The sequence below is a fragment of the Neolamprologus brichardi genome, chromosome 13 (genome assembly GCF_056152115.1).
Source record: "Neolamprologus brichardi isolate AB-2024 chromosome 13, ASM5615211v1, whole genome shotgun sequence".
Lineage (NCBI taxonomy): Eukaryota > Metazoa > Chordata > Actinopteri > Cichliformes > Cichlidae > Neolamprologus > Neolamprologus brichardi.
The window spans coordinates 12,191,399-12,213,524 of NC_142116.1; the positions used below are offsets into that span (position 1 = coordinate 12,191,399).

At 41.6% G+C, this 22,126-nt stretch overlaps 1 protein-coding gene across 5 annotated transcripts in view; it reads right to left on the reverse strand.

Moving 5' to 3' along the window:
* Positions 1-22,126, reverse strand: part of LOC102781227 (C-terminal-binding protein 2) — an 80,026-nt gene that overhangs the window by 41,069 nt on the left and 16,831 nt on the right. For all 5 annotated transcript variants that reach the window (XM_035904727.2, XM_087850177.1, XM_087850178.1 and 2 more), the window contains one exon: positions 12,100-12,261. In XM_035904727.2, coding sequence (XP_035760620.1) covers positions 12,100-12,157 — 58 coding nt within the window. In that variant the 5' untranslated portion in view covers positions 12,158-12,261. The remainder of the gene's footprint in view (positions 1-12,099; positions 12,262-22,126) is intronic.

Consider the following 22,126-nt stretch of genomic DNA (forward strand, 5'->3'; position numbering starts at 1 on the left):
TAAATCAAAGCTGAGGAATGGAGGGGGGAGGTCACTTTTGAATCCCATTTTGAATTTATTAACCAATGGGGGGGTTATATTCATTTAATCTACGGGTGTCATTCACCACCTGAAGGCACGCAGTATTTTCTGTATTTAATGTTGAACTTGGTCAACACAGAAGCAACTTTCCATGCTGTCATAATCCAAAATGATTATTCATTTCCAAAAGTCAGACTTCACACATATCATTCCTAATTGAGACGCTTGCCTACAACCATCATCGCAAGGCCGACAGTCTTTTATTGAGAACTGAATAATGCTGCTTAGAGCTGGGAAAAGAAATATCGCTAGCTCTCTGTCAGTATATTCATTAATATATCCACATTTGTGTCAAGGGCAGCAGGGCAGTAAAGACCGACTTCCTTCCCTAACCTCATCCGCTCCTCTCATTACTTTTTCTGCCCTGGTTCTCGAGCGACTCAGTACAGCAGAGCAGATCACTCATGCCCATAAAGTCAACTTCAAATAGAGAGACGGGAGCAGAGGTGTGTGCTCAGGGTTTGCGGATCTAATCCTAACAGGAAAGCAAATCACGGCGTTCTGTTTGCTTCAAACTAAACAATGTCTGACTGTCAAATTTTAATGTTCCAACATTTGCCATACTTCCCTGACTGTGCACACAACGCCAGATTTCCCGTAACAGCAGGATTTAGGAATTAAGCCGAGGATTTTAGAACAAATATAATACCACCCCAGCAGAAGCTTATAGAGACCCTAGACTGAATAAGATTTGACTGGTTAAAAATTCAAAAGCTCTAAAACGTATAGAAGCCTCAAGTAAATGAACCTCGAGTGAAAATGCAGTTATGGCATTAATAGATTACAGAAAATACTTCTCTACGTTTTCTCTGGTTTTACTTTTTAAGAATCAGAAGAGTGCACTTTTCTCAGTATTAAAGAGAAACGCATTAAGAAGCAATTTACATGAATGGTGTGCAATTGCTAGACCTATGGCTAATCCATTGCACAATACGAACGCCATTGTTTAATAAACATGCTTCAACTCTCTGTCACTCAGCCCTCTCAAACATTGCAGCTAAGCCAGCGGGAGAACCAGACGTGGGTCACTTTATGTGTCCACATGGTCTTATCATACAAAATGTTTGCATGCTTTACCGAATGTCAAATCAGAGGGTTTACATGCAACAAGCAGATTTAGAAATCTGAGGTCTCTCCACACGCACACACAGATATTTGGCTTGAGCAATCCCATATCCCCACTCAGCTTTTTGACCCTGTTCTGCTCTTCTTCTGACATGCAGCACAGATAGCAGCGGCCACGGTGCTTCATTAATGCTCCTTTTCATTCACACGCGCAGACCGCTGCTAAAGCCTTGGCCTTGGTCTGGCGTGCATACATGAATAGGAATCACACGCTAACTCAAAGTGAATATAACAGGAATAAAAAACAACTGTCTCCTAGAGTGTGACACGCCACGTACCAAAGGCATGATTCGAATGTTAAACACACATTGACTTATGCATGAGCGCGAGGCAGGAGGCACTAACTGGAAATGGGATTACAATGCCAACACTGCTGCAAAGAATAATGCTGTCAGATGAATTGCAATGCAGCCTTAACAGACATTATGTACATGACTGGCTTATATGTGATTCCAGTGGGATTATTTGTGTCTAAAGGCAACTCCATGGGGAATGAATGGACAGTAAAATGGAGGTAGATGACAATGAAGCTGGTACTTATCTAAATGACAATCATACACAGGTAAAAATTCATAAGTGACACAATTTTCTCCATTTTTGCTGCTACATATACACACACAGCAGCAGAAGCCTGCAAATTCTCCAGAATTTCCTCTATGTCAGCTATGTTACACTGTGATCCCTCTACACATAATCCATCTCCATTGCGTGCATCCCATCATCCCACCTCTCCAGCCCATCCTTCATCCAGTCCCTAGCCTGATCCAAGGAAGCCACAAGTCATTAAATACTCCCTGTCGTAGCTGAGGAGTGCATTTGATTTTTTCCAGGAGCTCATTTCCAACTTTTAACAAAAGTGCTGTATGCCAGCATAAACAAAGCCAAATACTGTAGAGGCACTAGACGTAGAAAAACAAACAAGCAAAGTCACATGCTAATGATAATAACAACAAAATCACACATGACAGTGTTTTTCCCTCCCAATATAACACTTTTGTATCTTTGCTTTTCTGCTCCCCTCGCTCAGTTCTCCCTACCCCTCCTTTGCGCTCCATAAAGCCTATAAAGGGGTCGTGGATTTTGGTGAGGAGCCTGGAACAAGCCCGAAGGCAGGGTGGTGGGATGGTGGCGGGGGGAGCTCTGACCCAGGCACCACTCGGATGACTTCACACAAGAGCTGGATGCCAGAGTATGGAGAGAGTAGGGTGGATAATGGGGGGCAAGGGAGGGTTAAAAGCAAAAAGGTATATGTAGCAGAGCCCTGAGTGTGCTAAAAAGCTCAGGATACAGAGGCCCCATGCACCTCACCCCTCCCCTCTGGGGTGGGGGTGTGTGTGGGGGGGGATGACATCAGGACAACTCCACCCTTTTTTTCCCCACTACGTCCCTGCTTGTCCTCTCTGTTTAATTTGAAGCGTTTGGTTATAATGGAAAAGCGTGCAGGTCCGTTAAATGCGAGGAGATGAATAATTCACGGGCAAAATTTTACAGTGTAGCGGCTTGACTGGCCACATTATTTACTACTCTCTGTTAAAACATTTCTCCCCGTTGTACACATGACAAAACAAGATGCATTATCAGGCATTAACATATTTATTTAACTGCCAGCTAAAGCACTTGGAGTCGCCATGACAAATTCCACTACCCCACCTTGTGGTGTTTGCGTCCAAGCACAGATTCTCAACTTGTAAATCAACATTCAGGAACATGCTGTCGCTGCGACCTAGTTCACATCGCAGCGCCATTCACACCCCGTCTCTGCCTGGATCAGTCAGTTAGCTCTGGCTAAATAGCAATGGCAACAACTTGCATTGCTGCCCAAGCCAATGCATGCTGGGTACACAGATGGAGCAGACAGAAGGAGACAGAGAGAGGAGAGAGTTAGAAAAAGGAGGGGGAATGAGAGAGTATGGGAACTGATGCTCACAACAGATGTTTGCCATAGTTCCCTTATTGCGGTTACACTCTTCTTGGCACTTTATCAAACCCACAAAGAGGAGGAACATTTGCACTATATACATTTTAGAAGCTGATATCAAAACTAAACAAATGAGAAACAAGCAGAAACATCTCTGTAATCAATTAGGACTCACTTTCATGATGGATTAATAAGTTTAATAAACTCCCTCTGTGTTGACACAATTAGCTGATTAGTCAGTAGTTGGTTGGTGCAGTTTTTAAAAGTATTGTCACACATGTGCAACAAATTTATTTGATTCTGTTGTTGTTTAACTCCCAACAACTACAGATTCATTACGTAGTTCATACAAGGGGGGATACAGTACAGTACAAGCCTCAGGGGCTGGAACCAGCCCTCACACTATCTCAGTCCAGTCCCCAGTGTCCTAAATCAATGAAAGCTGTCGCTTCAGCAGGAGCGACAGCTCCTGTGCTACCCATGATTTATTTTTTTAATACATGCATAAATCATACTAAATGTATGTTTCTTATCACTTGAACTGACTCAAAGTGCACCTCATTAAAATGAAGTTTGTGAGGGTACTCCTTCTGCTGCTCTGCACCATCAGTAAGATAACACTGTAGCAGCACAAGAACCAGTTCTCAACCAGCTGCAGGTCCTGGTTGGAGAGACCCTCCAGCTCCCAGAAAAGAGAGCAAATCAAGGAGTACCGTCACCTGCAGTCTGAAACGGGTCGTGAAGTTTGTCGGACTGCAAGATGAGTCTCACAATAGTAGCCTGATGAGCTTCCCGGTAGAGAAATAGGATACAGAAAGTGCTGTGGTTGAACTTTCAAAACAAGAGCACGATCGACTGCAAGAGATTATTGATCACCGCTGTCACAGTTAATATATGGCGCAAAATCACAACAACTGTCACCTTAGGGCGCTTTTGATTGAAAGGCAAAGACCCTACAGTAATACAGAGAAAAGCAGACAGCCCCCTGTGAGTAAGCCCCTGGTGACAATGGGAAAGAAAAACCTTTTAACAGGAAGAGACCTCCTGTGGGACCAGGCATCTGCACCAAAGAGCTGGGGTAGGGGGAAGAAGACAGGACAGAAGACACACAAAAGAAGAGAACCAATGAGACAGTCTCATAAAAAAAAAATAAATAAATAAATAAATACATCGTAAAATATGCTTGACAAGACTTCCTGAGGAATTGGTGACTTATTTTAATCTGTCATGTCCACTAAAAGTCATGAATTTCAGCATTGTTCAATGTGCAGTCTTTTGATTACTGCATCAACACGGGTCTTTTTCTGATTATCCAAATCAGGGTCACGGGTTTGCTGGAGCTTATCCCAACTATAATAAGGCAACAGCCAGGGCCTATCATAGTGCTAGCACAGAGAGACAACCATTTACGCTCACATTCACACCTAGAGCCAATGCAGAATCACCAATTAACCTAACATGCATGTCGCTGCTGGGGAGAAAGCTGGAGTACCCAGAGGGAATCTAAGTAGGCACAAAAGGCCCCAGCAGACTGGTGTATACAAATCTGCTGTGAGGTGACAGCGCTAACCACCACACCACTGTGCTGCCCCAAACACCTGGTCATTTAAGCTCTAAATCTTAAAAAACTGAAGCATTAGGGAAAAGAGCAGTGGCGTTGTTTCATGCATCTAATGAGTGCCTTTTGTCCACTGATACAACTGAACAAATGACAACATTGTTTCCAGTTCTGGGAAGTTTACCAACTTTCGTAAGACAACTTCTTGCGGGAAAGCCCAAACTGATTATTGATTAACCGTCAGAAGTGCTTCATCAGGCAAAAAGCCGAACAGCATCTGTTTTCAAAATCTCAAATCCGAGTATTTGTTCTATACTGCGATGTGAATATCTTTGGACGGTGAATCTCATCGGATATCTTCAACAGAAAAACACGCACCGTTCCAGTAAATTCTACATTCCAGCACCGTGACTACCTTTGATGGGAGTAAACAGCCACACTTGATCAGCCGTTTCGAATTCGATTTAGTCCGCAGGCGCAGCTCAGTTAGCCACTCATCACAATGAGTAAAGATGTAATCAATGCGCTCTGCTGTGAAACAAGTATTGGATTGACACAGTTATCCTCAGAAGATAAATGGAGATTACAGAAGCTCCTCTTGCCGTCTCGCCAAGTGCAGCCCACGACAACAACGCAATCACAATCACTCCATAACGTTCTTATTTTTGTCAATACACATGATATGAACTTTGATTTCTATTTCACGCCTCAGTCCCAACACTCTGTTTATAGATAATAGTGGGTGGCTTTGACATTATGGTGTAGAACACCCCATGCCTCTGGTTTTAAAATACTCTTTTTATATGGTTCAGTAGATTTAATGCTACCGTGAAAGCAGCGTGATTCACCACCCTCTGATCTTTTAACTTCCCTGATGTGAATCACCCTCTTCTACAGATTTTTTTAAGAGCAGCTGTGATGACTAACTGCAGTAGAAAAAAAAAAGTCCCCCTTCATCTATGGCAGTGACTTCATTGTTGATAAGTAGTGCAGATATGGACACTGCTGACACTGTGGAACAAACAAGGCAGCTCACACAACACTGTTATATATTGAACAAAGACGGCGCCGGTGTGTGCGGCTTGCCGTCTGTCTCTGTCAATTCTGTTTTTGTTTGTTTTGTTTTTTACAATTTGTGCTACCCAAATCAACTCGCGACTGGTATATGAACGCCAAAAACTTTTGGATCTTCAATATTTTCTGACAAATCAGCAAGGACAAACAACAGGGTATCCCCCATCCCTGGCTTATGTTCCTGCTTACCTGTTATGCGGAGCGCTTCCTGCTTCAACGCATCGTTGCAGACGCCGCGGTAAACGTGCTGGTCGGCTAGTGAAGCTTAAAGCTTGCCTTACTTTTTCTCTAGCGGCTGCTCCAGTGGATTATAGTCTGTTCCATCGCATCCCAAGGCGTCTCCTGGATCATGTTGCACCTTGTCTGGTTCTTGTCGTAAGCTTGAATGGACGTGAGCCTGCTTGCCGGTGTTTTTCACGTCTTGGGCATCGTGGAATAAACTTTGTGAATTTGCGCCCATTAACTTGGGCTTCACAGACAACTTCTGCCCAGACTCCAGCTCCAACGAGGATGGCTTTAATAAATGCCCAGTCCATAGTAAGTAAAACGTTTGTCATAAACGATTTCTTTTCTTCAAATGAATTGGGTCTGAGACATGGATGAAAATTGGTGAGTCTAGCTTCATTTCTGAAATATTGCCCTCCGACTGCTCATTTTTAAATGCTCCAAGGATATCAGGTAGAGGAGGAGGAATATTGACAGTTTTTAAAAATAACTTTAATTGCAAGCAACTCCATGTACCGGTTCCCCCCTCCAGTTTTGAACTTTTGATGTTTGAACTGGGATGTTTTCAACCGGTTGTGTGTGCGGTAATCTACCGACCACCAAAGTTTAAAAAGACTTTTTAAATGACTGTGGTGGGGCGTGGTCTGCGGTGCCGTGCGGACGCACCTGCATGGCATCCGCAATCACGCCCGCCGTGTTAAAACACGGGGACTCAGGGGTTGGGGTTGTGTTGTGGCGAGATGTGAATAAAGATGGCTCTAAATGATACTCCGTGGTCCCGCCGTGCCTTATTCTCGCCACATTGGTGCCGAAACCCAGGAGGCGACACGACGGGCCCACAACAGAGCCAGGGAAGGGAGGAGCTGTCCCAGATGATGGCTGAGACAGCGGCTATCCAGCGGGAGCAGGCGGCGGAGGTGCGTCGCCAGCAGGAAGAGCTGCGGGACCAGACCGAGCACCACCTGAAAAGGATTGGGGATCTGGCGGCGCTGCTCTGGGCCTGGGTGCCACCCCCACAGGGGTGTTCCGACGGTGGTGAAGCAGTGGAGGAGCCGCGTGAGGCACTTCAGCAACCGGAGGTGGTAGACGAGAATGGAGCACCATCCACCAGAATGGATGCTCCCCCGTCGCTTGGCCAGGGGCTGGGGGCGCCGATGTTTTGGGCCGAACTGGTTTTTTTCGCCCCAGTTCGTGGGGGGGAGTAGGTTCGGCCAGATTGCTCCCCAGCCTCAATCGGGCGATGGGGGTGTGTGGTGGGGCCCTACACACCAGCAGGGGCACACTCTTGACCTGGTGTTATCATGCGGTTTATCTGTTTTTAATCTGGAAATTGGAGATTCCATGTTTTCTGATCACAAACCTGTTTTATTTGACATTTCTCTTGTGCATGAGTTTAAAGCTCGTGCTCCACCCAGGTACTGTCGAATATTTAATTCTTCCACTGCTGCTCTCTTCTCCTCAACTTTTATTAAAAAAAAATGCTTTTATTGACCCTGAAATTAGTTTAGGACTTAGTCTGGATGGGCTGCTTTTGCAGTTCCAAGAAACCTGTATTGAGACCCTAAACATTATGGCCCCATTAAAAACCAGGCACCCTGAATGTATTCCCCAGCCCTGGTTAAATGAAGCCACCTGAGCAGTCAGACGTCAATGCAGGAGAGCAGAGCGAAAGTGGAAGAAGGACAAATTGCAGGTTTCTTTTGAAATGTTAAAGGACTGTTGGAAATGCTATCAAAATACAGTGAAAAATGAGGAAAAACAGCCATTTTTCTCAGGTGATTGCATCAAATTGTCATCATCCTGCGCACTTTATAAGACCATCAGTTCTATTTTAAATGTGCCCCAGTCTGCCATGTATCCAGTGTTGCAGCTTTAATGCCAACCAGGTGTAGAGCCTTCCAGGGTGGAAGGCTCTGCTAATAGATGTAATCAGTTTCTTTCTTTTTTTGTAAACAAGGTTGAGTCCATCAGGTCAGCAATAGTACCTCCTACATATGACCCATCCATATTTAGTCCCTGTTCAGCTGCCTTATAGCAGTTTGAACCCATCTCAATTACACTTCTTAACGAGATGCTTAGTCAAATTAAACCTTATGGTTCTCCCCTGGATGTGATCCCTGCATGGCTCTTTAAAGAGGTTTTCCCTTCAATTGGAACCTCAGTCCTTGCTATTATAAATAGCAGTATTACTTCCAGTGTGGTTCCTGATGGTTTTAAACATGCAATTGTTAGCCCTTTATTTAAAAAAATGTCCTTGACCCTTTAGTTTGCTCAAATTTTAGACCTGTTTCAAGACTTCCATTCCTTTCAAAGTTATCATAGAACTTTTTCAGTCTGGTTTTAAACATCTACACTCCACTGAAACAGCACTTTTATGTGTTTTTAACAATATCTTTTTAGCTACTGATTGTGGAAGTTCTGATACTTGTGCTTTTAGATCTTACTGCAGCGTTTGACACTGTTGACCACAATATTCTTATCTCTCGTTTGGAACACCTGGTTAGCATTAAAGCTGCAACACTGGATTGGCTTCGCTCATATTTGAGTGGCAGAACGTTTAGTGTTAAAGTTGAAAATTTTGAGTCCACCTCAGGCCCCCTTCCTTGTGGGGTGCCCCAGGGCTCAATCCTTGGCCCTCTTCTTTTTTCATTATACCTGCTCCCTTTGGGGTCTATTTTTAGAAAACACAGACAGACGACTGCCAAATTTATTTGCCTTTAGCACCAAATGGCCCAGGCTCCATCCAAATCCTTTTGAACTGCCTTGAAGATATCAAAGCTTGGATGGCTCTGAACTTTTTGAGTTTCAATGAGAGTAAAACAGAGGTGATTGTATTTAGACCTAATAATATTTCATGCAGCCCGCTTGTAAATTGTGGTTGGCTAGGGTCTTATATCAAGCAGCATGTGACAAACTTGGGAGTCATTATGGACTCAGATTTTAAATTGGACAAACATATTAGTTTGGTGTTGCAAAAAAGCTTTTTCCAGCTGAGGCAAATAGCTAAGCTGAAGCCAGTTTTGTCAAGACGTGACATGGAGAAGGTAATACATGCCTTTATTTCAACACGGCTTGACTACTGTAATGCACTGTTTATTGGAGTCAGCCAACGATCTCTTGCTCGTCTTCAGCTCATTCAAAATGCTGCTGCCCGCCTCTTAACTGGTACCCACAGCTATGAACATGTAACACCTATCCTGTCTTCTCTTCATTGGCTTCCTGTTCATTACAGAATTAATTTCAAAGTCCTAACACTGGTTTATAAATGCCTTAATGGTCTTGCTCCCCCATACCTTTCCGAGTTACTTTAGCCTTATATTCCTTCACGGACCCTCAGATCAGCTGACCAGCTGCTGTTGGTTGTCCCAAAATCAAGGCTTAAACGTAGAGGAGAACGAGCCTTTTCAGTTATGGCCCCAAAACTTTGGAAGACGCTGCCTTTAAATATTAGACAGGCATCTTCGTTTCCTGTTTTTAAAATGCTTTTGAAAACACACCTTTTTTTGATAGCGTTCAGACTGGCTTGAGTTGATATGGTTTTTATGTGTTTTATTATGTTTTATGTGAGTGTCAGTGGTTGTATCCTGTGTTTTACCCTGTGGTTCTGTACAGCACTTTAGGCAAACGTTTTGTTTTTAAACGTGCTATATAAATAAACTGGATTTGGATTTGGATTTGTTTAAGATATTGCCTCCACAGACAGCACACTGTAATTACTCTCCATTAAAAAAAACAAGGAGGGGAAATGTGTTTCCATGCAGGGTTGGTGGTTTGGAGAGGTTTGAGATGCCACATGTGGATCTCATTGTGAGGGTGGAAACTGAGAGCATCAAGGATTCATTAAGAAATCTATTAAGTAGTGTTTCCCAATCTTAGTGGGTTTTTTCTTCTTAGAAATAATAAAGTAAGTTTATATGTGACGTGTTGGAGGTGTCCAAGAATACCATAATATCATGCAAATGACTAAAATTACTTTTCTTTTGCAAGCAAAAAATATTTGCTTATAGTTTTTTGGCAGCTTTTAATAAAGACAATTTTCACTGACTGCAAGACTACATTCATTTGATAGAAAGTCCAATTCAGACTGTCCAGCTCTTTTTCTCAGATTAATTCCAGATGGTGTTAGAAAAATCACGTCTGGACATTGTCAAATTTGCACTTTTTCACATGTAGTACAGAGAGGCAGACATGTTCTCACTACTGGAAACACTCTATTTGATTTAGCCGAGAGTCTGCTCTCTTGTAGGACACATGCAGCCCACTCGCTTACTATGATTTCACCTGTGCTATTTTAACACAGAGCCAGTCATCCCCTGGACTCTGTACTGGGGATGTGCCATATGTTAACATCCACCACTATACAGACATAAAAAACATTTATGGGATAGATAAGTGTCCCATCATGATATCAATGATATAACAACACCATGCAATTACATTCCCAAACACGCACAACGACACAAGCCCAGAGATGTCTGAGAGCGAGAGAGCAGCGAGTCAGCCTCCATAGATGATTCAGTCCCTAAAAATGAATCTAACCTCCAACAAAGCCAACCAATACTTTGCAAAATGTGCACACAAAAAAATAATACTGTTTCAGGATTCAGTCAAAAACACTATAATAGCAGACACTAGCAGGTGATGATGTGCAGGAAGAAGAAGAGAATAACTTGTTAAAAAGATCAACCCAAGGCACAACATCCCAGGCAGAAAATATTTTCCACTTGAAGTTTTATTATGTGACAATATGGTGCAAGCTCTTGAAGAATTACAAGAATTACAAGTAACATTAGTTATTGTTAAAGTGTTAAGCAGTTATTTATACTTTTACTGAAAATGTCCAGGGAATACTGCCAAGGCTACTTTGTCTGCTTACATTTAACTTATGCTATATCACCCTTGTCTATAATGCTGCTGCTCCTAGAACCACAACAGATTTACACTTCAAATGAGGTAGTTTGTCATCAACGACACAAGCTTACTGGAAAAGAAGGATGGAAAATATCCTTCACTTTGTTCACACTAATAAATGCTGCTGCCTGCAAGCTGCAGTCACAGATAAAGTGTTGTTCAGATATACCACTATTGCAAATTTCCTTGAAATATCATGGTATAATTTTGAGGCTACATTGCTCACCCCTGCATTATACCAGGGAGCTGGGAGGTTAAAGAATGTTATGTTATGTTATGTTAATGTTATGCTGGACATTTGCATTCATACTTTAAACACCACTGGTAAACATCTAGGAATTCTCAGGGGTAATAAATAAACAGCAAGGAGGTGCAGCTAATCATTATTATAAATATCAATTACTTTGATTAAACAATAAATCGATAAACCTGTAAATTATTCACGAGGCTTGTTTTGTCTGACTGTCGAGGTTGTTGAGGTGTAAGATCCCCGCATTTTTCAAATAAATCATGAATTAATGAGCTCGTAAATTAGCTTTTAAACACACTTTTTGTGTGTGCTAAATTTATCTCGATGGCTTGTAGATCTAATACAAAGTGCTGAGTATGGCACTAAAGTGTTGGCGCAGCTGATGAGTTTGGACAGATGCCTGTTGATTGTTCGGTAAAAAACAAAAAGACAAAGTGCAGAAAAGAAAGGTTTTTTGTTTTGTGCTTCTCTCCATCTTAAACACACAAATCAACTCCAACTCCACCAAATCCCAGGGCTCTGAGGAGTGCTTCGCTTTATTACAGTCTCCCTACTTCATTCTTCCAGCAATGTGGAAACATCGAACTCAAGCCTCAGCCATCAACCCAAACACACACACACACACACACATTTTTTTCTGGGCTAGACATCCTTCAAAGATGAAGTTTGGAGCCTCGGCGGGTCCCAAGGCTCCCTTTTGACACACACAAACACACTTATGCAAACGATCCCGCTGGCTTTTTCACTGAATTTTGTAGCAGCGGGCTAAAAAGCTTAAATACTTGTGGAAACTTCAGAGTGAATTACTCAGACAAACTCAAAAGTTACATGTGCCCACTCAAAGTCACAAGAACGCCTGCAACCTAAAACAAAATAAAAATCAATATTTGAATGTATAGCCAGCATTTCAAATGTAAACACACAGAGACAGAGAATGAAGAAGTTCGCCACACTCACCCTCACAGATTCTGTCCAGCCGCTGGCGTTTCACTTTATGCTTGTCGATTAGAGCCATCTCGTCACAGCTTGGTGGATGAAATGACTTCTCCTCTCCTGATTTTTGACCCTACCTCTTGTCCTTAAAATCCCAAAGAAGCTAAGAGAGTTGATATTTTACACCTGAAATTCAAGAAAGCAGTGACAAAGATCATTAATGAAAGGCTGTCTAGACAGAGTGAGGTTGTTTAGAGTATTTATACTTTTACATTTTTAGTGAGCTACCACACATATATCAGGGTAAGCGTGATAAGTGATGCGCTGTACTTGGAGTTATAATTTGCATCAGCAGTCCCCTTGGGAGGCAGCGCCTCGCACACAATACTTAACAATGCAAAGCAGCACAGTGCATGCATATAACTGCCAATAAAATGTAGAGCCAGTGCTTAGAGTTAGGTGCCTTTTAGCCAAATCCTTTATTTGGGATTACCGTAGATTTTAAATACAGTCTTAACACCTTCCAATCACGATTTCTGGACTGTCTGAAGTGTCATCAAGCAATTCATTATCGCTCCGTTTACTATGTTTATTCATTTACCTTGCAGAGGCTGGCCTTTCCACCAGAGGGAGCCTCGTCCCAGAGAGCACATTTTATTTAAATTAATTAAGAAATGTCACTTGTGCAACCCCTGCTTTCCAAATTGAGTAAAACACAGCAGCAAGCAGAAAAACGGAGAGTGAGTAAATAAATGAGGCATTTTAGCAATCATTATCTTCAGTGACTGATGCTACTCTAAAGAGCATTCTTCTAATTGGCTCCTGCTGAAGCCTGAGGGACATGGCACAGTTTTTTTTAGTTTTTTTTTTTTGCCAGGCAGGCAAAGATAGAGAGGATGGTACAGGAAGGCACACAGACACACACACACACTGAGGGCACACAGAGGAATGTGGGTCAGTTAGTCAGCAGACAGGAGGAGGTTGTATCAGCAGAATAAAGACATAAAAGGGGGTAGGTGGGAGAGAAAGTACTAGAAAAACATCATCTAACAGGATGAGTACAGCGTGACACTATCCTCCTACATTTTAACTGTATGTCTGTCAGCACTTTTATAACTCTGCTCTCTCTGTTTCTTTCCATTTTTTGCCTCTGGGCCTAATCCTAGAGTGCTACACTTTCAGAATGGCTCTCGCGTTACCATTTACATGATGATATATCGATATTTGCTCTAAATGCAATTATAACCGGTGTGTTTTTGTGGGGCGCGGGGTGGGCTAAACAATGTGGCTGAGTGATGAATTGATGGTGCATTTTAATTTGGCCAGTTGTTGGGAGGGAGCGAGGGGAGGTGTAGTGCACTGCAGTGAAAGGGAATTTAAAAGCAACACCGGAGGAGGTGCCACAGTTTGGCGTCTTTCTTTAAACCCAAGCACAGTACAGCTCGCCCCACCAGTCAGCTGTGCTTCAGCCTGCCTCCTCCACAAGATATGCCTCCCTGCCAAAGAGCTGGAGACCCACATGTGGGAGTCAGAGGAGAAGTAATTGAGCAAGAGTGAAAGCAGGAAACAGTCACTCAGAGGCGGGGGAGTCACTCTGCCTCGTCTATGAATAGACCGGAGGAGACATGCATGGGCATCTCTGATTCTGTGCTGCAAAAGAAGTAACCCTATAGGTCACAAGTGAATCTGGGCATTAATTATAAGCTCTCCTGATACAGACTTCACTTTGCTGATGGCTGCCTTGGTGGACAAACTCTGTAACACAAGAAGATGTCGGTAATGATGCGGAGACCGGTGCAGACAGAGCAACTTGAAGTGATGTATAATTACACGGAGTTGCTTAGACAATGTGATAATGGGAAGAAAATGATGCTATCACAATGATGTGACATCTAGTATAACTAGCTTTTTAAAGAGAAGCTCGTGTAGAAACAAGATGAAACAAATGAGCTCTCCGTTTATTTTTAATAACGCATACTGAATATCGCAGGCCGATGCTAATGCAGATATTCAAAGAGCAGTAAAATTATGTATACTGGCTGTCATTCATACATATAAATACATGCTGTATGCTGGAGTTATTCTGAAAAGGAGAGGCTAACATTTCATTAACTTTTCAGGAATTCATTTCACAAATTACTTTGCAATTCACAGTGAAGACTCTGCATATGTCTGTTAAGCAGAACAGACTGTGCTACAAGAGCTGCAGCACTGCGAGTATCGTATACCGTATACAATACTGTACAATTTTTAAAAGACTCCAAGTAAACTTGTGCATTATGCATGATTTAAAAAATGTGTGTATTCGCACATTATATATGCCCGTACCACTATATGTGCAATAGGTGAATATCAACCACCCAAGGCATCTATCAGACTCTAATTTTTAATTTAAAACTATACTTTGTCGAACTGCATTAGGGTGATAGAATTATAGGGTTCACACTTGTTTTTCTTATATTATGCAATCATAGATGCAATATTATATATTATATATTTAATATTATTTATATTATGCAATCATAGCCATTCTTATATTTTGCTTGTTTTATGTTATTGTATTTTTGCACAACTCTGTTGCTTGTGAAGCTCGCACACAAGAATTTCACTCGCATGTACTGTACCAGTGTACCTGCACATGTGATGTGACAATAAAAGTGATTTGATTTGATTTGATTTAGACAGCACAAAATATGGATGTATTTTTTCTCATTCACTCATTCGTACAATCACGTTTTCTATGCTTTATGTAAGTGCTTTCTATCTAACATTCACACTCTGATGGATGCATCGGAGAGCAACAAGTATCTTGGCCAAGGATATTTGGCATACAGACTGGAGCAGATGGGGATCGAACCACCAACTTTAAGTCATACTAACTGAAACATTAAGTTCAGCTGTAAGTTAGTTATTTCTGGACTCAGAAAGGAAATGCTCATTGGCTAATGACTCATGAATCACTAAATGTGTGGATTCAGTCAAAGCTACTCAGTTTCAAACAACTAAGATTCACCACTTTGCTAACCAGTGGATGCTGTCATGGCAGCTATATGCATCTATAACAGTGAGACATTCCACATCAATAGAAATTGCTTTTATATGGTTCTTTTGATGTGATACACAAGTTATTTACATATGAATACTATATAATTTAGGTCTATATAGAATACTGTGCAGAAGTCTTGAACCTCCCCCTGTTTCTTTATTTTTCTTGTTTCAGACATGAGAAATTGCTGCATTGGCATTTTTTTTTATTGTTGCCATGCTGAAAAAATGAACCTGTAGCCAATCAGATGCTCTCCAGAGGATATTGTATGTTGGATTCAAATCTGAAGATCTACCATCAATTTTACCAAGATCCCCAACACCACTGGCAGGAATGCAGCTCCAAACCATGACTGCTCTGTATTTTACAGATGGCTGTTGACACCCACTGCATCTCTCTCCTGACCTTCTCCATATATACTGATGACAATTTGAGCCAAACATTTTCAGTTTGGATTCATCACTGCCTAAGACATGTTGCCACCGATTTTCAGTCGAGTTCTTCTGTAATGTGGCATATGTCAGTCTTTTCTCCCTATTTCTAGCTTTAAGAATGGTTTCCTGACATCCACCCTTCCATTAACAGCATTTCTGATGAGGCAGATGGATCAGCTGAAAGGCCAGATGCATCTCTGAAGTCCTGTGTCTGGTCTTTGCTAAATGTGCTTTTTTTTCTTAAAGACATGACTTTCAGCTACTGCTTCTGGCAAACAGTTTTTTGGGAATCACGTTGTTGTTCCCAAAAATTGGATTTTTGGCCTATCAACCTGTTTTATCTTTGACATTTTTCATATATTTAACTTAAAAAAAAAAGGAAATAAATGACTTTGTGACAATCTGCTAGTAGCAAAGTGACTAAAGGCACAATTCAGACATGAATACTGATTGATCCCTTGAATTAGATGGCTTTTTATGCCTGGATGATCACTTTTAAGTGGCTTAACAAGCAAACAAAAGGCATTCTTTTGGAAATGGTCAGGTGCAAGGATTTGGCTGAAAATGAGTGAAAAAGAAACCAGTGTTTAAAGAAAACTGTTGAAAGCCCCTCAGAAAGCCTGGAGAACTATTGCTCAAGACCAGTTTAAAAATTACAACAACGCCTGGCTCCTTGGAAGAAAAATATAAACAAATGAGGGATGGGTCAAAACTTTTGGCCATTGCTGAATATTAAAACCAATAAACCATTAACCAACCAATGACCAAGAGTACTATTTTCAGTTTATCAATTGTACCAAAGACACGCAGCCCCAAACCTCTGCTGCTATCATCTACACCTTAAAAACCATTTCAAATATGACATTTATATTCCCATGCCTCAAATGACAGGATGGCAAACCACACAGGCTTCCAGGAATGGCCTCCTCAGCAGTTTGAGAGCTCCAATTTCTTTCACCAAAAAACCCCAAACTGTGGTAAATATGACTTCATTTCCATAAATTAATTCCAGACATTTTGACTCATGTAAGAAACAGATCCACTCCATTTTCAAAAGAAAAAAAAAAGAAACATTTCAACTCCACTAAGCGGGTTGAAATGTCAACAACAACTTTAAGCACAGCTCTCAGTCAGAGAAGTGCCAGAGAGGAAGTACAGTTATCCTGCGGCCCTTAGCACCGTCACCGCTAGATTGTTACTTCACTAAGTGCTGTTATGTAACTTAACAATAAGGGGATTGACCTGAGAGAAAATACGTGCTCAGAGTTGGATGAGAGGAAGAGAAAGAGTGGACAAAGTCACACACACACACACACACACACACACTCAACACATATGCAAACAACAGAAATACACAACCCTTGAGACTGTCTGGCTCAGCCTACAAGAGGGCTCACTCTGCCCAACACACACACACCCGCACAGGACTGTTAGCTGTGTTTAGGTACTCATGTTCACAAGTCTGCGACTGTGAGCCAGTTAGAGTGTGACAAAAGTAACTGTTGCTTGATCTGTCGAGTGATGCAAACCTCACAGTATTCTTGGTAACTTCTTAACTGCGCAGGCAGAAAAAAAACATTTACTACAACTACATATAAACTTCAGCCTTTTATGAGCTACAGTGTGATTTACGACAAAGAAACACGACATTTAGTGCGCACGGTTTCTGCAGTATAGCCAGTCCACAAGTGTTACTTTGTAATTGCATCTTGCCTTTATACCTGGATGCATTTCATGCACTGTTGGACTGCATGCCATAATGCTTAGGTGAGACCATTTTGAAGGTGTATACTGTTAATCTAGAGCAGTAGTAATAAACATAAGGCCCAGGGGCGAGAATCAGACCCCAAATGGACTTACAGAACTAGACGACTTTGAAAAATGTGAAAGAGGGGATAAATTTTGGACTTTTAAACATATTTTAATAAGTTTTACAGCTTTTCCTCTGGATAAAGAGCTCTCCCATGGACATTTATACCTTACTATTGTAATTAATTAATTGATGAACTACAAGAAGCTTTTCTGTTTTATTTATTATTTTACAATTGTGTAAATTTGTCAGGCTGACAAGTTTCTTTAATTTCATTTACTACAGTTTCACTTGTCTGGCCGACTTGTGTGGTCCACAATGTAAAATGAGTTGTTCTGATGATGGCCTTGATCTAGGATAACATACTATAGGTTCATAAGTTTGGCCTGCAATGTGCCGTCCACCACACAGTCCTTAGTATCTGAATTTTGAACAGGTTTTCAGTTTCAACTAAAAGAAGTCTACACAGGTTCTGATCTAACTCCATCTCCAACATGTCTGCAGAGTGTAACACAGTAAGAGTTGAACCCTCAAAAACACGCACCCCAAAAAATGCACTCAGCTGCAGTTTAAATGCCACTCACAAGATGGACTTAAAGAATAGTTCTTTTATGCACTTTAACGGTGAATAAATGAGGCGCCAAGCTGAGATTTGCTCAAAGTTAATAGCTTTTTAACGGTTGTGAGAGGTGGCAGATGTGCACCACAGATGTGCTCCCAAGCACAATGCAGTGAGAGTACAATCTTTATCAAAATGCCACAATAAAATCTTTTGAGTGCTTCGCCAGGAGTTACATTGCTTTGTCGCAGCAGTTGCATCATCAAGAGGTTATGAATTTATACAGCGCCTTTCAAACTGACACTGTGGACATCAAGAAATTTCAGAAGCACAAAAAGCCACTTTATCACTTCACACACAAATCTCTCTCGGTGTTACATCTCTTTTACTCGCGCTCAAACTTTTTCTGTGAATTTCTGCGAAGAGAAGTGCGTAAAACTGCAGCCTAGGAGATCTTGTTTAGGTTGGAAATACCACTAAATACACAGACGGAGAGAAGAGAAAGTGAAATAGACAGAGGTCTTTTTCTGACGGAGGCCATTTCTCAGAGGAGCCCTCTTTCCAGATTAAGAAACCTGTGGGTTTGGCTGAAGGTGAAAAGGCACAGAATGAAGCAAAGCTACAAAACACGTGCACGCCTTAAATATCTCAGAAGGAGTTACTACAAGGGAGAGTTCTCATCATGAAAAAAAAGAGCTGTATCCTTTTTTTAGCCCATCAACCAAGCTTCCAGCCCTTGACCTCAGTGAACCAGTTTAACTATGTGAACTTGGTGATGAACAGTCTGTACACACAAAAAAAGAAACTGAGCTGCACGAGTATGGGTATGCAGTAAAAGACTCACAAAAGCTAAAGAGAGACCTGGTGGCCTTGAGATAAATCTTATAAAGACTTCTTTTTTTTTTTAACCTTATTTTTAGCTTATAAAAAAACCATTCAAATTTCTTTCCTCTAGCAATAATCTCAAGATCTGTCAGTTTTCTTTCTTTTTCATCTCCTTTTCTTTAAATCTTTCATATGGAAGCCTTGTGTCTACATCTGCCAGTCAAAGCCTTCATCCTTTTGAGGGTAAAGTGTGACATTTAGGAAATACGCTTCTTCAGTTCATTCAAGGATGAATGTAGTTTAGAAACCAAGAATCCCCAAGATGCCATTTCTGGACACTAACTGCTTTAAATCTCATTAATGCAGCACATCAATGGACAGGGAAATCCTACAGTCAACATTTTGAGAAATACTTCTGTGCCAGCTACCAAAAGTTACACCTTAAGAGTCTATGATTAATGTCCCTGAAAGTGCAAGGTAGCAGAAACAGAGGAGCCAGCGAGGCGGAGGTAGTTAAGGTTTCTCTCCTCTCATTAATCGGATAGTTGGGGCTCTGAGGGGCACGTAAAGCTGTCACTCAGACCGCTGATTTACACCTCCCTTCTCCTGGCAGGCTTCTTCTTCCTCCTTGTCTAAATACACCAGTTACTGGCAATTACAGCCTTCCTCTTTCTGCCTCTCCATCATCATCACAATCCCCAATGTCTGTCCGTCCATTTTTGGGCTTCTTCATGTATCCTTTTTACCTCCTTTCGCATGTCCTGTCAGCCTCTGGCAGTCAGCGTCCTTTAATTTTCTATTTCTCCTTTACATCGCCTTTTCTCTGAACCATTTTCCCCATCTTCTCCCCTTCGCCGGCTCCCCCTCCTCCCTCTCACATTCTCACCGTCGTTTTCTCCTCGCAGCTCTAAATGAAATGAGACCGCTGCAGTACTAACTGCTGACTTGGGCTAATGCACAATTTTGTAATAATGCCTATTCGTTTAAGTCACCCAGGAAACGCATAACTGTGACATTATTGTGCACAGTAGCCTGTTACCCTAACCCAGCGAGGCTTTCAGCATAGCCTGCATACCACCTTTCTCTAGTTCCTTACAGCTAATGAACATAAACAAAGTCTGGCATGAAATATCCGCTGTCATAATTGGCAATTTATTTATACACAGCATCCCAAAACTACACAGACTACTCAAGACTCAACAAAGAGGGTCCACGTCTGAATTAAATAAAAAAAGACATTGTAAACACGTCTCTAAATATGATTCTGCTGTGGTGCTGTTTCTCTATTGCCTGACAGGCTATATGCGGATTTACTGATCTCAACTCAGCGAGCGCTTTTTCGTGTAAAAACACACACACACATAAACAATCATGCCCAAATTTCTATTACTTAAGCTGACAGGTAAAGAGCTTTGTCACAATAAACCCCTTTTTAGCAACAGGCTTTTACTGTGATAATAAATCATACTATTCTGCTTTCATTCAACATGACGTCAGTGACCTCAGTCCTATCTCCGCAAGTGACGAAGACCAGTCCTGGGTGCTAAACTACGCGAGTGCTACTCTTACATGTAGGAGCATTACACTAGAAATTTGGGGCAGATTCTCTTCAAGGTCAGCATAAGAGATCAAACTCCCTGGGGATGAATGCTAGACATGATAATGAAAGGAAATTAAGGAAATGTTACGATGCAGCATGAGCATCCAGGTTGGGAGTTATACTGTCTAACAAGTTGCATGGCACCAAAAAAGAACCATCATGAGCTAATACCCAACTTTCGCTTCCAATTAAATCAAATAGTTCTATTTTTTTCTTTCAAAAAGTAAGAGTAAACACACCCGGTTTGTTTCAGTTTTACAAACTGTACTGGATTTGCCCAATTGAGCGGGGTTTTTCCAACATATTGGATTTTTGGCAACCCTAAAGAGGATTTAGCCAGAGCCAAAGGGCCAAAGTAGTGTAATTGCATTTGCCTGATTACAATAGACATTTTTGTTTCTCAAATGGGCCTACATCACAAGAAAGTGCATAGATTTGTGCCAAAAAAAACAAAAACTCCCAAAAGACCCATTCTAAGCCAGAAAAAAACCCGCTTAGGTGTGAACTGATCATCAAAACAATCTAAAAGTTCACAAATTCTTCTTCAGATTGCACAGTAATGTAATTAATATTTATAGGACTTAAGCGCCAAGTCAAAGCTAAACATAAATTTAGACCTGTATCAAATAATGTTTGATGTTTAATCATAAATAATGCCAAAATCATGTTTCAAACAATCCTGCGACATGAATATGCATGATAAATCCAGCATTAAAAGGTCCGTTTGTGTTCAACTCCTGGATCCTGTTCTTGGGTCCACAAAACAATAAAAAAAGTTTCTCCCCTGTAATTTCTCCTGCCTCCTAAACTTTTGGAACCCTGGTTTAATCTTATCAAACTTTGGATTTTGTCGTAAAAGCAAAAATGTTCAGTTTCATGCTAACATTTGAATACTTGACAGCATTTATGATTTCAGGTTTTGTGGTTCCGTGCACAGCCTTACCAACAGTATGTCTGAGTAGAAAAACTGTCACCAGGAGCTTAGCTCAGCTGTCAAAAGTGTAAGCGGTCTCGTACACATTAAAATAACTAGAACAAAATGAAAGTAAGTTACTAAGCTGTGAGCTGAACGTCTTGGAGCATTTTTTCAAGGTCGAGAGACTTTAATTGGTGTGAGCCATCTGGCATGCTACAAAGCCAGTGGGCTCTGATTACAAAAGGTCAACTAAAGCAGGTACAGTAGTAATATGCCCAACACTAAACAGCCAAAAACATCTTGTAAGGTTCTTTATAATGGTAAACTACATATGGCAACTGGACTGTAAGTACAGAAAATAGGGAGTAAATGGGGTTACAAAAAGGCCAAGCTTGCCCCAGAGGCCAATTCGCCGTGAGCTGAACGCCACTGACCTAGATTAATACCAACCACAGCAGCACCAGGACTATTAAACACACCCCGGTTTCCTGTATCCTGCCTTTCTGTCTGTGTGTGAAATGATTCCATCTGTCAGTCTCAGCTGGGCTGTGAGAACATCGCTGAACGCTGCTGCCCACACACACACACACACACACACACTGTATGTATGCGCATATAGAGACAGACACCAAAAAACACAGACGTGTCGGCTGGGAACTGGGGCCAAGGTGGGTGTCTGGCTGCATCGTGCCTCTAGGGAGGGGGTCTGAGAAAGTCTGCCCAGCATGAAAGGCTTGACGATGGGGAGCCAGACATGAGATAGCGACAGTGGTCATGGACATCATTCCAAATAGTGTTCATTTAAGGCTTTATTCTCTCAATTCTGACTACTACCTGCACAGAACACTTTGTTTCAGGACA